General features: G+C 36.2%; 2 protein-coding genes across 2 annotated transcripts; both read left to right on the plus strand.

Annotated features, from left to right (window-relative positions):
• The first annotated feature begins 1,973 nt into the window (after positions 1–1,973).
• LOC146739455 (kielin/chordin-like protein) lies at positions 1,974–7,042 on the plus strand. Its single transcript, XM_085502798.1, has 15 exons — positions 1,974–1,977; positions 2,202–2,277; positions 2,391–2,434; positions 2,984–3,145; positions 3,256–3,334; positions 3,942–3,988; positions 4,508–4,654; positions 5,201–5,279; positions 5,411–5,463; positions 5,672–5,848; positions 5,988–6,060; positions 6,218–6,264; positions 6,377–6,550; positions 6,652–6,806; positions 6,995–7,042. The coding sequence occupies exons 1-15, from the start codon at positions 1,974–1,976 to the stop codon at positions 7,040–7,042; spliced, it is 1,365 nt and encodes a 454-aa protein (XP_085358924.1).
• A 1,032-nt stretch (positions 7,043–8,074) lies between these two features.
• Positions 8,075–12,296, plus strand: LOC146739456 (uncharacterized). The gene is made up of 9 exons (XM_085502799.1): positions 8,075–8,090; positions 8,252–8,374; positions 8,529–8,696; positions 8,820–8,978; positions 9,105–9,260; positions 10,017–10,086; positions 10,492–10,538; positions 10,670–10,849; positions 12,127–12,296. Exons 1-9 carry the CDS (start codon positions 8,075–8,077, stop codon positions 12,294–12,296), a joined length of 1,089 nt encoding a protein of 362 aa, XP_085358925.1.
• The last annotated feature ends 3,621 nt before the right edge of the window (positions 12,297–15,917 follow it).

Below are 15,917 nucleotides of genomic sequence, written 5' to 3' on the forward strand. Positions count from 1 at the left end.
GCTTGATAATCGTATCAGAGCCTGATTTAAAGCGTCATAATCGCACCAAAGCGTAATAAAGAGTAATAAAACGTAATAAAGCTTATCAAAGCGTGATTTCAAGCGTAACAAAGCCTGGTCAAAGCAGGATCAAAGCGTGAGGAACCGTAACAAGTCGGGAAATAATTCGTCCCCCAAAGCGGCAACCAATTCGTATCAGAGCGTATCAGAGCGTCACATTACTTAGGAGATCGTGATATTTTTGGAAAAGTAAACAAAAATGACGGCGCTTTGCTCGCCGATTTAAAGCGCGGCATTCGCCATTAGTGTGAACGGTGTATTAAAAAACTCCTGCACAAAAAAACGGTACAATCATCAGCAGTAATTTCTAGTACTGCCTGAAGAATCGCGTATTCTTTGTTCTCATCAGACATATCTCAAATTTCCGAAAGCATGTTCTGCTGCATTAAAGTCGGGCGAATAAATTGGAGTGATTATGAATACTCATATGATATAAAAATAGAACAGTACACTACCACGATTATGGTGAATTAGCGAGTTATCGACGACGACGACGACGTCTCCGGTCGAGAGAGCTGGCATACCGCCATCCATAACATGTGTCTGCTGCTTCATTGAAAAATGTCAAAAAAGAATCCTTGAATATGTTGGTTTTCTACTTGTTGATCCAATAATCTAATTTGCTTGCAAACTTGTTCACTAAGATTTACGAACATTAAATTAGCTATTACTGTGTTTCATTTCATTTATTGGTTTTCTCCTGAATTATGACATTTGATTGATTGTGTGCCATAATATTTTAATTCAAACACTACCAAACGCCGTAGATTATAAGTACAACTGTATACCACTTGTACTTATTACGAAACGTTAATTAAACCCATCGCTAAAATGTAATTGTTACAGCTTATATTCGTATTATGTTTCATTTCAGAATTCGTCATTATGAAATTGATTACATTATTATCGCTATTAATGGGCTATTTTGCCGTCATTAATGCACGTGATTTAAGGGTACGTATAATTATTTAGATATATAACAAATCATACAAAGCAAATTTCAGATCGAATCATTCCACGAGTCTGATACATTGGAATTTTCAATCACCTGTCCATCTGTACGTCAATGTACTCTTATCAGCGCTTTGGGTAATTCTCTGGACATTGTCTGCAAAATGTTTAAAATGGCTTGCCTGGCAATGATTTAATGACATTAGACCTTTGGTTTTTCTAATTCCATTAAACGTGGCCAATGTTAATTCATGAATTTCATCAAAATTGTGGATGTTGTGTTAAATATTGACTCAATAAAGTACGATTTCAAAATCACTAAATCGTTGGTATGGATATTTTTCTAGGTTGTCAAGAAACAAATTTCATTTGAATTATTGCGTATTGAGTGAATCTTTGAAAGGGTGTTCGTAAATATGGTTTTACACTTAGAGTGTCTAATTTACCCACAAAAAATGTCTTAAATAAAATAGTGTAATACTTTTTATGTACCTACTTATATATAATTTATACATTCAGCAGCAGATGGTAAATATACCCCCCGATATATCAACAGGTGGGTGTTTATATTTAAATTTCTTGATTTTGTCAATTTCAGGGATCTGAAATATTTCATGTTTAATAATGACTTTAAAACAAAAAAACATTATATTGTTATAGTTCTGTACACAGACATTGGTCACGAAAGCATATTTCCCTCTCTCGACACGATTATAGACACGATTTCGCGGTATGCAGACTACCGATGATTTGTCAATAATAGTTGAACATTGTATTTTGGCACTGATTCCATGAAATTAAATGTCCATTTATAGTGTCGATCGAACATTGATTCTATAGAGTGTTTTTCTGTTTGATAGCCCTGTGTATGGTTGCGATATTGGAACCGTGTCCGAAGTACAGACATTTTCGTTGATATAAAACTTGGTTTAAATTCCTACCAAACATATGCTCGATTTACAATGGGTAATGAACACATTTGAAACAATTATTTGGACTAAATAAAATACTGTAAAACAGCAAAATACTAAGTGCATTGCGCTGCATTCGAGAAATGTTGTGATCAATGCTGTATGCTTGCAGAACACGTGAGCATTATGTATCAATGTGGACTGTACACATATTAATTTAGAAAAAATCTAAAATATAAATATACATATAGTTGATGTATACATTTTCCTTTTATATAGAACCATCTGGATGTCTGATGGGAGATGTAACATTCTGGCCATCTGGTTCTTATCGTATAATGGACTGTGTCTTATGGTACGTACAAACATATATAACGCCACACATTATCTGCCATGTGGGTTTAACGTAATATATGTAGTATGTGTTCGATTAAAGTCAAAATTTACAATATTTTTTTTTTAATTCAGTCTATGCAAAGGCACATTGTTTGTGTGTATTGATAAGATTTGTGGTGAGTTGTTTTAATCATAATATTTTTTCCAAATCTTGTAAACAGTATAATTCAAAATTCTTACGTTTTAATCAATTACTAGCATGTTAAAAAATCTGTTGTATTTCAGAGATTTATTCTCAAATCTGTGAAGGCAAAATTACTCAATAATTTAACTCATGTGAAATAGCAATTCAGCATACTCACATCTATATTCAGCCACGTGTTTGATTGCCCCTTTATACTGTTACATCCAATCAAGGCACTGTATTACTTTTTTTGGATTTTAAGACAATTATCATCCACCACTCATGCTGATATGTAAATATTCTCGTTCTGTATCAATTATGTAATGAAGTTTCAATTCTGTTATTCTCCACTCAGTGATCCTAGAAGCATTTGCTTTGATTTTAAATCGATTTAAAGTGTGTGTTGATTGAGTATATACATAACCAAAAAATATTAAACATTAATTTGTTAACACTTTTTAGTGTACTATATTATCTCAAATTCACAAAATCGTACTGTCATGTGATGTGATGACAAAGTAAAATTGTTGTGTTTCAACAGATGTCCATCCGTGTTTTGGTGGTGCTCATTTGATGTCATATGGTTCGCCAGTGTTCTGTGGTGGCACTCCTCAAATTGAAAATCTTATTATTGAAGAATGTCCATCCGGGTATTCCTGTCTCGCAGATTCTAACTATGAATATTCTCTGTGCTGTCCTGATGGTAAAATAATTTTATAATATCTTTAATATAATTCAGTTTCCACAATTGTATGAATAGTATGAATTTACGCTTTCAATTATGAATATTATTACGATTTGTTGTACCGACAGATACTATTTCCGGCTGCTTTGTGAATCGTACATTTATACCTAATGGTGATTACTATATTGACGGTAATTGCACAGAATGGTGAGTTAGAGTAGTTAGTTGTGAGAAAGTTATTTGCTTTATATTTGTATGTATATATATTCATTAACATGCCTTTTAACATGATTACTTTTTATTAACTTTGTTTAACGTTTGTCGATGTGACCCAGCAGTCATATGAAATCTGGTGAATGTTGAAAATTCCACTTTATTTGTAACATGGTCCTTCTTTGATGAAAGGCACACATAAAGTATTCCGTTGGTCACATGAGACATTTACAGTGTAACATCTGCAGGCAGTACTCACATCATTTCGATCGGTCGTGTGGCTTATGACTATAATGGATTAACCCAATACAACCGAATTGTGTTATTCATTGACCACTTGGGGTGTCCTAAACATAATATAAATAAACTCATACACCAATAATTCGATTCACCTGAACTTTAACCATAATTAAATGTTGTTCTTTCATCTGTACATCAAGGTTAATGAAGCTAATGATGAATAGTCACATGGAGTACATACAGACTGAACATTTGAAATTACTCGTACTCAACATTTAGATACTTGTTTGTAACATCACACCCAAGCAATACTCTGAAACTATACTTCATACTGTAATTATCAACTTTTCTTTCGTTTCAGTCACTGTAAAGACGGTCGGATTACATGTCAAGATACACCATTGTGTGGTACGTGTATATTCATTAAACGTTTTGTATAACATGTAGAAATACACCACGTAGTTTTGAACAACATGACTCATCTTAACACATTATAGTGTTAGGTGAAGTATAATATTTGAGCCAGTGATTAGGTTTTAGATATAAATGTATGTGTTCTCCGGCGGAGCTACGTCACGGAGCGTTCTATGTTCTATGTAAGGCACCGCTGCACAATGTATTCCCATGGGCTCTATATGAGCTGCTGTCGACCGTTGGTCGAAAAGCCGGTGAAAACAGCTGAAGTCGAGAAATTAGTACAAACTTTACTTTGAGACAATCCTGAAAAACACACTTTATATATTCTGCACATGTTAGAATAATTTTGTTAGGCTGTTGAAGAGAGTCACTGTTAACCCAAAACACAGTTTTTACTGACAGCTTTCGAACGTTGTAGTTGCAAGTCGGTGAAAATGCTCGAATGTTGGCTTCTTAGAATTGAACGAGTTACTATTTGATTATCTACGTTTATAACACAATTATTTGCAGATAAAATGTGTCCCAGCGGTACACCCTACCAAGACGAGTATAACATGAACGTATTGTGCTCTAGTAGTACATTAACTAGAACCTGTCCAAGTTTTTTGTACTGTAACATTATAACAGATGCGTATGGTGTATGTTGCCCACAAAAATGTAAGTATATGAGCATGTTATTCCCATCTATACCATTACGACATTGTTTATATGAAACTCGAATGCGCTACGCGGCGACTGTATGTCTTTAACATCTACTCCGTTCAGTAAAGATACATCGACGTTTGATTGTCAGACAATTGCCAGATAGCCATCAGTGTTTCCAGGTTAGCTTTTGTAGCATTGTAAATGAACCAATTATAACTCACAATACAACACACCCTGCAACAAATGGTGAACCCAAAATCAAGTTTTGGATTCTTTGCAATATATATTTTAAACAAATATGGACCAGACAAAAAGTCAGACACATTAAAGACAAGTATAAAACGTTAGTAAATCGTGGAAACGTGCGCGTTTTTAATCCAGAACATACCCAATTTGCGAAACAAACTACAAATATAAAATAAATATACAAAAAGAAGATTCTACAAGAAAACTATGCAATCATACAAATATATCATACGAATATATGATAAAACTATATTCTACCTCAGTCTCCGGGATGATTTTTTTCATGTGAATTAATTCCCTTCTATTTATCAGCTGTTGATGATGCGTGCTATAATATTAAAGGCGTTACATATCCTAATGGCGCGATTGTAATATTGGACTGCGCTCTCTGGTAAGTTTCACATATACATCATCGTTGCGTAAACGACATGGTTCTCTAGATTGAGCATGCGCCGTTTCATAAACAAGCAGAATTGACAATTGTATTACATTACTGTATTAACTTTTTAATTTTTTTCCCAGTCAATGCCTGTATGGTGCGTTTTTATGTCTATATCCTCCTGGTCTTATTTGTGGTAAGTGACAACAATATTTAATGGTTATAGATTAACAGCAAATCAGTCGTAAGTAATATTTATAGCAACATATACACATTCTGTTTGATGAATACAATAGACCAATTTTTGATCTTATTTAAAGCCTCATAAGCTAGTGTGCTCTATTGATTGCTAACTACTGTGTTGCCGTTGTCTCTCCTATTAACCACAACACCTTATTTCTTAGATCTATCAGAACCCATCTGCCCAAATGGCGATGATTACTATACAAGTACGGGAACAGATGTTAATTTCTGTACACTACCACTGGATGCACCATTGAGTCTTACACAAGGGGATTGCCCGGCTGATTATTTTTGCCATCCTTTAGACCTCGGATACAGTATATGCTGCCCAGCAACTTGTAAGTCTTCCCTTTCAATACAAATCGTCTTCAATGATGCTTGTTAATGCGATCTTTCATCTTAACTCACATTGTTTATGGGTACGAGATAATTGATGAGATCAATCAATAGTATGTGTATTTATATTTATATCTGTAGCTGAAGATTGCGTTGTTAATGGAGTTCTGATTCCAAATGGCGGAGTAATTTTGATGCCAGACTGTGTGTTATGGTGGGTATTATAGATTTCCCTATATTGTACATCATAAATGTAATGACATTTGCATATTCAATGCTCATTCTGAAGCAAAGACATGTTGTGGCTACTTAGTACAATGCTGGTTAATTGTAATTTTCTCACTATAATGTTTTTTTGTTGACATTTCCAGTAAATGTGTAAACGGTGGTATGAAATGCCTTGAAAAAATACCATGCGGTAAGTTATGTTAAATATGTAAGCAGATATTAGAAAAACAGCAACGCATATACATTCACGTTCTCCTAGTGTGGTTATATTTATAATCAACGGTAGTATGTATATTTTCCAGATAAAATATGTCCGAACGGAGGTGATCCTTATGTAGAGGATGGTGTTGGAACAGTGTTCTGTTCAGGAGCTCTTCTGACATCAGAATACTATGCAACGAGAATAAAGCATTGTCCTAGAGGATATGAATGCACTGCGCTAGATTCGAGTGGTCTATCGGTGTGCTGTCCTATTAGTGAGTACTGTATATTAATTAGTTTTAACCGACTGCTATAAAGTACACTCTGACACACCGTACATTTAATTTCACGTGATTCTCGTTTGTCCTGTTCATAGGAGATCCGATTGGATGCCCCTGTCCCCGCATTCCAATAGATAGCTTTCCAGTATGTCTATCCAACTGTGACAATTGTATGAACCACCCGCCATACGACATTTGTTGCATTGATGAGAAAGCGTGTCCAGGAAGCTGTGTTGGATTCATTAATACTGTTGGTGGGTTATGTTCACGTTGTTTTTTTCGATCGTGCAGTATCTGTGACATACAAGTGTGAATGTATTCCATCTGTAGCACCAGTGTTTGATTCATCAAATGACCGGAAATGTTCATCCATGTATAATATATTACAATATGTACTACATGTGCGCCCATCATTGTGGTTTTCTATTGTTTTTATAGGTTACTGTAGATATGATTGTGAATACTTTACGCCAGGAGATACAATAACAGTACCACCATGCACAGAATGGTATATACTTTTCAAATACCTTGTATATAAATCGATTGGCAATTCATTTATATTTACGTAGGCAATTTGTGTTGTCTAATGTACATTGTTTATTTTTTGCAGTCAATGCACAAACGCCGAATGGGACCCCTGTACCACAGACCCATCTTGCAGTAAGAAACATTCTGTTATGGCTTACGTCACAATAATGTTATTTTCGTGTCCATTGCATGTGCAGACGGTAATTTACATAAACAGTTCTGGCGCATCGTCACCGGAATGTGTAACACGTTACTATTCTCTTGTTTGATTTTTGTTTTAGCTTGTGTTACTCCACAAACGGACGAATTGGGTAATGTAGTCACGTGTTTGTCAGATGTAGATTGCCTGGATATATATGGCTTCACATGCATCGAAGGAATATGCTGTAACAGTGGTACGATATATGTTAAACATTAGGCCAGACTTTTATTATCCCTTCTTTCGCGAACCCACCGAATGAACAGGAGCCGAAAATGAAATAAAAATAAAATTTTATTTCAGCGTAATTTCTCGCGCCCGCCGACTTGCAAGCGCACAAAAAAATGCTAAAAAAATATTATTTTTTCTTCATTTTTTTACCGCCTGCCGCATAACAAATCCAAGTTGTATTTTCGTGGGAGTATCACGATCAAAGTACCGAAGTCTCGCGCAGATGAGAAACAAGGTTATAGATGGAATAAAAAAAAATTTCATTTCTGATCTCACTTACAATTCTTTGAGAATCACACAAATCTAATGAAAAAAAGAATAAATTTTTTTTTTCTGCCCTCCTCAAAAGAATTGCCTTATAAAAACTCGAGAAACAAGGAATAAAAAATAGTCTGGCCTTAAGATATGAACGTTGATTTCACTTGATCGTCTGATATTAAAACTTACCAGCAATTTCTGTGAATATCGTTATGAACACGTGCTACATTTATGATACAAACATTAGTCCAACAGTAGTATTAATATATGTTTACTTTGAATTAATTATAATTTACTCCACCATGTATTCTGTGTTATGTACTTGTCAACAGCTACAAGTTTACATTTTTTCTTTGTGCCAGTTTGTTGCACCCTTGGAACATCCATTTGACAGGAAATCGTTATACTGTTTTAGATCAGATCGTAATATTTGACAACTATTGTATAATATACACACTGTTTTTTTTTTTTACCAACAGACTGGGTTCCATGCGAGAAGCCCTTGTTAGCTGAAACTGGATACCCGTACAATTGCGCATTTACAAAATGTCCGACTGGATATTCCTGTGTGCTTAATTTTGAATATGGTGTATGTTGTCCAGGTAGGGTCATGCTCGTAAGAAATGTATTATGCCATATATACTGAACTAACATATTTGTGTACAAATTGTACGATTCGATCTGTCGCAATATGTACACAATGTCAATAACAGAGGTATTGCAGAAATAGTAATAACTCGGTATCTAATTATACAGATAAATACCCATGCTGTCTTGAACCTGAATCTGGACCGTGTGAAGCATATTTGCCAAGATGGTATCACGATTGCCGGGATAACAAGTGCAAAGAATTTATTTACGGTGGATGTCAGGGGAATGATAACAATTTTCATACTAGAGCAGATTGCGAAAAAGAATGCGGAGGTAAGCAATGTGCAAATGAAATTTACAGTATCCCAGTTTTTAAATACGGATTAATAACAAAATGATAAAATTCATTTCAGTAATAATTAATTACAGATATATGATAATATTTTAAAATTATAGGTGACTGCTGTTTTCCTGCTGATCCTGGTCCGTGTGAAGGTTCCATTTCCAGATGGTACTTTGACTGTCAAATAAATGAGTGTATAGAGTTCATATACGGAGGATGTGAAGGAAACAACAATAATTTTGAGACGGAAGAAGCGTGTAGACGACATTGCGGTAAGCAACACGTCATCTGTGTACTCGTAATGACATAGATATTACATGTACATGTACATGTACACACATCAGTGCATGTGATTAGTATCACGTGAATATCATTATTATATCTTTTTCCAAAAAAAGATGGACCATGCCCGTGTCCTGAAGGATTTCTGGGTCAAGTCTGTTGGTTGAATTGTGACGTTTGTGATGAACATGCATCAACGACGCCAAACTATATATGTTGCAACGACGGTAGCTGCCCGGCACCAGCATGTCTTGGAGGAGTATACACGCCAGGTAATGGAAATTATAGTACAGATACAACAGCTTAGAGATTATCAGCTGACCTTCGCTTTTCTGTGCTTAGTCGAAACCTGGCCTTTTATTGGTTTTAGTCATGTCTTATATGCCTGACACTGAATGGCTTAAGTTTATGTCTCAGAACTGAATTGACTATAATACAATTGCGACTACAAAAGTTTAAAGTAGACTATAGAAATCCGGGTACAAGTACCGATCACCCCGATGTAGTAATTATAATTGCCTAAAATGGTAAATTTATATGCGAATTGATCGATAAAATGCCCACGAATAACATACTACGCATACGCAATATGTGTAATATATGAAATCTACTACACACTCAAGAGAATATCACCATACAACGTAATATAATGGATATACCATATCCACGGAATTGCAACGCCGTGCTCGGGGATAATCTATCACAATGTATGCTATTATTCCTCCAGAGAACCCGTATATTCGCCTCCAAAATTATTCCCTCACACAACCTGTACATGAGCGTGTATCGCAGTTTCTGACCTAATCAAACATCTCGCTTGCCAGAATCTCTGGTCCTCATTTCCCACCACCACCTTAGTACAATATTTTGCCCATGTATATTTATTTTTGATTTCTTTCTAATTTTGGGTCAAATGGACTTATAAATATTGAAAATAAAAAGAAATTGCGAATGATGACACATGTTGACCCTTGCGCTTCAATGAGTTAATAATTATAGACACACACAACTTCTTTTAATTTTCACAGAAGGATTTTGTGAGTTGGACTGCGAGTATTACTCGCCAGGAGATGTAGTAAACGAAGATTGTGAAATATGGTAAAAGATTTGTTTTTCTGATTATCTTCGCTTAAAGCGCGGCAGTCGTAGCGCAGCGCATGTGCGACATTTGTGTTGATAAACATTTATTTTCCCACAATCCAATGCGCTCTTCTAATGGAAATCATGAGTACGAGGTTTAACCTGGGCGCGACTTGCACTAATTACCTCCTTTGATACCTTCAAATCACCTAAAAAATACCTAATTAAATCTTGGTAACGTCTCAGTTTGTACTCGTTGATCTGCAACGTCGCCATCTTTGTTTATATGAGACCCATATATCTCGCGCATGCGTGGCGTGACGACTACCGCCCTTTAAGTTCCATTAGACTTAATAGATTTAACTAATACGAAACTTACAATTTAAATATTCTTGAACAAAATATTTGTATACTTTCTATCAGCGTTTGTAGAGAAGGGGATTGGATTTGTCGATCTGAACTGGCATGCGGTGAGTACATGTTACTTTAAAAATGTCGTGCATAAACACTCGATTTCAAAAGTAATACAATAGTAAATTCGAATTACTCGACTGTAATTGTTTTCGTGTGTTGCAATGTGTGGCAATGATTGTTTTAACAGGTGGACCATGTCCTTGTCCAATCGATTTTGTACCGGAAGTGTGCTGGGAATCGTGCGACGAGTGTATTGCAAATCCTGATCAGGATTACCTTTGCTGTTCGGACATTGAAAACTGTCTGCCTCCTTCATGCCTGGGTGGACATTATATTGAAGGTATTTCAGCGTTTAAATTTGGAAATGGTATGGGTATAGTTAAGAAATATATATCACATCATATTTGTGTGTTAACATCATACACTGTACTAGTATAATGATGATATTTACATGCCCGGTGATATGACGTTTGTAATATGTGGTGATTTGATTGTGAATACTGCATGACAGTATTCGACAAACGCCATTATACAACTCTTTAAATTTGTTCTTAGGTTACTGTGAAAAGAACTGTACTTACTATAAACCATTTGAAACATATATAGAAAACTGTGAAATATGGTAAGCAGCAAAAACGTCTACTCCACACATGTATTCCCGCAGTGAGTGTAAAGTAACAATATTGTAATTGCTTCCCCGATAATCACTGTACAATGTTTTACAAAAAGTGCAAAAATGTTTCATATATAAAAAGATGTGTTCGAACTCAACATTTATTAGCGCCAACATTACCTACAACTGGCACTGTAGTCTCATGCAGAATCAGTGGAAAACCCAACAAGGTGAATCAGCTTGGGTGAAAATAACGTTCTGGCAAACCTGTCCGTGCAGTAATTGGTTCTCTCCTAGTGAATGACACCAGTGACCCGATGAACGGGGGTACTTTGTATAACATCACACGAAACAAATTTCAACATTTTTGCACTGCTGTAAACACCGGGCACTGCTTATCGGAAAAAACAATAATAATATTATTACTTTACACTAACTGTAACCACCATTTATGACAAGACCAAGTGGTCGTTTCTCTCCGTTATGGTGTTACCGATAGTTATACTTATATCCACATGAACATTGACGCGACATTACCCGGGGGCATTTGTGTAGTAATTTCGAGTATGCTCTCAGTATTGTGCCCGTATTACCATTAGATTGGCCATCAGTGTTCATAGATTAGAAATTTGCCTGATCAAAATTACATCAACGATAGCAGATAAAAATTTGTACCTTGTAGTATGAATTACATTATTCTTGAAAAAGTTAATATAAACTGCGTTTGTTTAAATCTATTTAGCGAATGTAGAAACGGCAAGTGGTACTGCAAACCGGACCCTGATTGTGGTAAGTTAACTTTTCAAGAATTGCTACTGAAACTAAAACATGATTGGCTGTCACTATGTAAAAAATATTTCCATAATTTTAATTTGCATAGATAAGCTTAGGTAATCGGGTAAGGTGCAGTACTGTTTATATAAAATTTAATTTAACTGCACCATGGCTACCTAATGTTCTAATATACATGTGTGTACTACATATTCTATGGCTCACTAATAATTACAGCGTGGGTGTTTGTGATCTTATAGTTCAACCACCTTGCCCTATGGGAATTCCTTTAATTGATGCTGATGGGAGTCCCGTTGGTTGTGATTCTCTTGATAAGCAGTGTCCATTTGGCTACCATTGTTACACCCATCCAACTGACTTGACATCAGTGTGCTGCCCAAATACAGGTGAGTACACACCACTCATTTAGTTCATGAATATTCGCGAGTCATTCAAATTTCATGAATAATATATGCCTGGAATATACTTGCAGAATGTGTGGATGGTGCATGGACTGTATGGTTCGATAGAGATGACCCAGGAACTACTGGAGATTGGGAAACGACATCACTTGCCATCCAGTTGTATGGTAATAACATGTGTACCGAACCATCGGCGATACAAGTGCAGACCCTTGACGGTATTCCTGCAGAAGATACTGGTGAAACATTCTTGCATTATTCACCGGACATTGGCTTTGTGTGTCGGATGGCAGATCAGCCAGATAACACTTGCTTTGACTATCAAGTGAGATACTGCTGTCCAGGTAAAACATTTATCATATTGTATATTGCAGGAAAACCGGTATACATTCACATGTTATGTTTTCTGAGTCACAAATTAATCAATAATTCCTTTAAAATAGTTGTGTCACCGTGTTCCGCGGGATTTCCATTAATTGGTGATGATGGGTCTGAATGGTACTGTGGTCGCGGTGGAGTTGAGTGTCCATTTGGTTACCATTGTGTGATCCACCCTGCTGATGCTTTTGCTGTATGTTGCGCAAATACAGGTGAATCCAACTTTATCCAAGTCTCATCATGAAGTTGGTGTTATGCAATGATTGTACATGATTTTACTCACGTATTAGTCAAACGTCTGTAATTACAAACAAAACAATTTTAAATTTTACTTGTAGAATGTGAAGACGGTGAATGGACTATCTGGTTCGATAGAGATAACCCAGGAACTACCGGGGACTGGGAAACGACTCAAGATCTAATAAAGCAATTCGGAGATCAAATGTGTATCAATCCATCGGCGATACAAGTGCAGACCTTAGATGGCATTTCTGCTGCGGATACTGGTGAAATATTTTCGCACTATTCACCTGAAGTGGGATTTGTTTGTCAGATGGCAGATCAACCAGATAACACATGTCTTGATTATGAAGTTAGATTCTGCTGCCCAGGTAATATAACACACACACCAACTGAATATCAATAACATCTAAGGAATATTGACAGTGTGTAGTGTAGCTCCGCACAAATGTGTACATTAGAAGTACAACATTATAGGATATGGTGAGGTGATAGTCGTAGATTAAGTCAACCTGTGGATGGTTCTGCAGAGGTGACACATATGTATGTAACAAATATTCTTCTCATATTAAAAAAAATATTGTTGAGATGTTGTCCCGTGGTTAAAAACATTGATTCCTCGTTGTAGCATGTCCGATAACGTTGATTGTGTAATATGCAGTATTATATATGTAATGTTTGTTCAAACAGCTAATCCCCCATGTGATGGTGAATGGTCACAATGGTTCGACGAAGACAGTCCAGAAGAAGGGATTGGCGATTTAGAAACGCTAGCAACACTATGTGAAAAGACGTGCGAACGACCCAGCGCAATTCAAGCCCAGACTATTGATGGCATACCAGCTGAATTAACAGGCGATGTGTTACTCAGCAATGATATCATTAATGGATTTGCTTGTTTGAATGAAGAACAGGACGATGAGAAATGTGAAGATTATAAAGTCAGATTCTGTTGTCCTGGTAAATCAATATTCAAATATTCACAACAAATAATATATTATGTTTTTACGTTATTTTAGTTGAATATTTGAATTTGAGTATTACTTTGAATTGAATACTTATTATAAGCGAAAAACTGTCTCGTCTCATTAACCACGTTTTTCATTTATGTAATATCACTATACAGAACAGCCAGATTGTGACAAGTGGACAAAATGGTTCAACACCGATAAACCATGTGAAGGTTCAGATGCAGATCGTGAAGTCACCGCCGTAATCCAAGATGAATATCTAAATGAAATGTGTAAAAATCCGTTATTCATCCAAGTTGTTGTCGCCGCCACTGAACAACCTTCATCAAGCACCGGGCAGGTATTCCTACATCACGATGTCGATCCTGGATTTGTTTGTCTTGACAAAGATCAGCCAGCTGGTGATGAATGTCATGATTACAAAGTTCGATACTGTTGTGATGGTACGTATTTATATACAATTAATATGTTAACTATTACGTAAGAACTTGTCATTTCACAGACAAAGTTGTGATTGCTGCATTCGCACCTGAGCGTTTCCATGAGGTGTAAAATTATTTCCTGAGAGCTCTAAACGTCACAATGCTTCCTTCCAGAACAACCTGATAAACCCGGACAATGCCCAATGGTACCATCTATCGACGCTGTCCGTCCAAAGGGTTACTGCTACTATGAATGCCAAGATGATACCGATTGCCAGGGGAAGAAAAAATGCTGTGCTTCTGGAATATGTGGCACCATTTGTATAGATCCTGTGTTCCCATGTTTCCATGAGGGCGTTATTTACCAGGAAGGCGATGGCAGAAAAGAAGACTGCAATACCTGGTAGGTTATTAGTGAATGTAGTGGACATTTCGTTACGTAATACTAAAGATGAACTAGATACGTTTATTATTAATTGTTATTCAAAAAGCTATATTGCATTATGCTAACACCTTGGTTCGAAGTCGCTTATTTTCAAACATATATTATATATTCTTGTTTAATTTTGTTGCATTGCTTGATGGATTCAGTTATAGTGTGGGCGTTGAACCCAATATTGACATGCCAATCGTTTGGGACATTTCAATTCATAACGCATCTGTAAATTAGAAAACGTACATGCAACCAGTAAGCATGTAAGCGAAAGCAACTTCAAAAGAGCGGGTGAAGTCAGAAGGAGTAAACAAACTTAGTTAGTACTACAAAAATATTTAGTGACACTGACAGAAATGAGCGAGTGTCAAACAGCTCTACAAGTTATGATACACCCTGTCTGGGGCTTATTATTTTTAATCATTCTGTCCCAATATTTGTACTTAATATGGCAGTTTATTCAATTAAACTATTTTCAAATGTTCGGTTACTATCATTACTATGATAACATGTTATTGAACTGCGAAAAAGATCAATATTTGGTTGCATGGTAATTTCCCACATTTTACCCTATGTAAAACAATTTTCCAAATAAAACAAAGCCTGCAATGCTCCGATGTCATGTAGTAGAATAGCCTAACCCTGAGTACAGTCCTGTAGGTTGGCCTCCTTCCGTTGATCATTCGGCCCCCACAGTACTGAGAAGTCGCATAGACCGAGGATTCGACACCCGCCTACAAATATATGGCGGAGAACCGTTCTGCCGTTTTCATGATTGTAACCAGCTAAAACATCTATCGACCAATCTAGCGATCACAAATACTTTTTTTGTGGCCGAAAAATGAACCTACAGTACTAGAACATTGACGAAATCTAGTTGTATGCAACGAAACAACGTTTTGTTGATAAATACGTCAAGAACAAGATGGTGGCGTGTATTTTCGGTTGACGTTGGAAAATGTCGATTTGATCGACCCTAGTGGGAATCTTATGTAATTTCGCTTCCAGTTTAGGTATTTAGAATAGTTGGACGTATCGACCTGCTTATTTTTTAACTGCAAAGTTGAATGCCTCTTAAATCGCCCGAACATTCCTTCACAATAGTGTCGAATTCCCAGTCTATTCGACTTCTCAGGAATGTGGGGGCCGAATGATCAGTGGAAGAAGGCCAACCTACAGGACTGT

The sequence above is a fragment of the Saccoglossus kowalevskii genome, chromosome 8, assembly GCF_978046115.1.
Source record: "Saccoglossus kowalevskii chromosome 8, keSacKowa6.1, whole genome shotgun sequence".
Classification (NCBI taxonomy): Eukaryota; Metazoa; Hemichordata; class Enteropneusta; family Harrimaniidae; genus Saccoglossus; species Saccoglossus kowalevskii.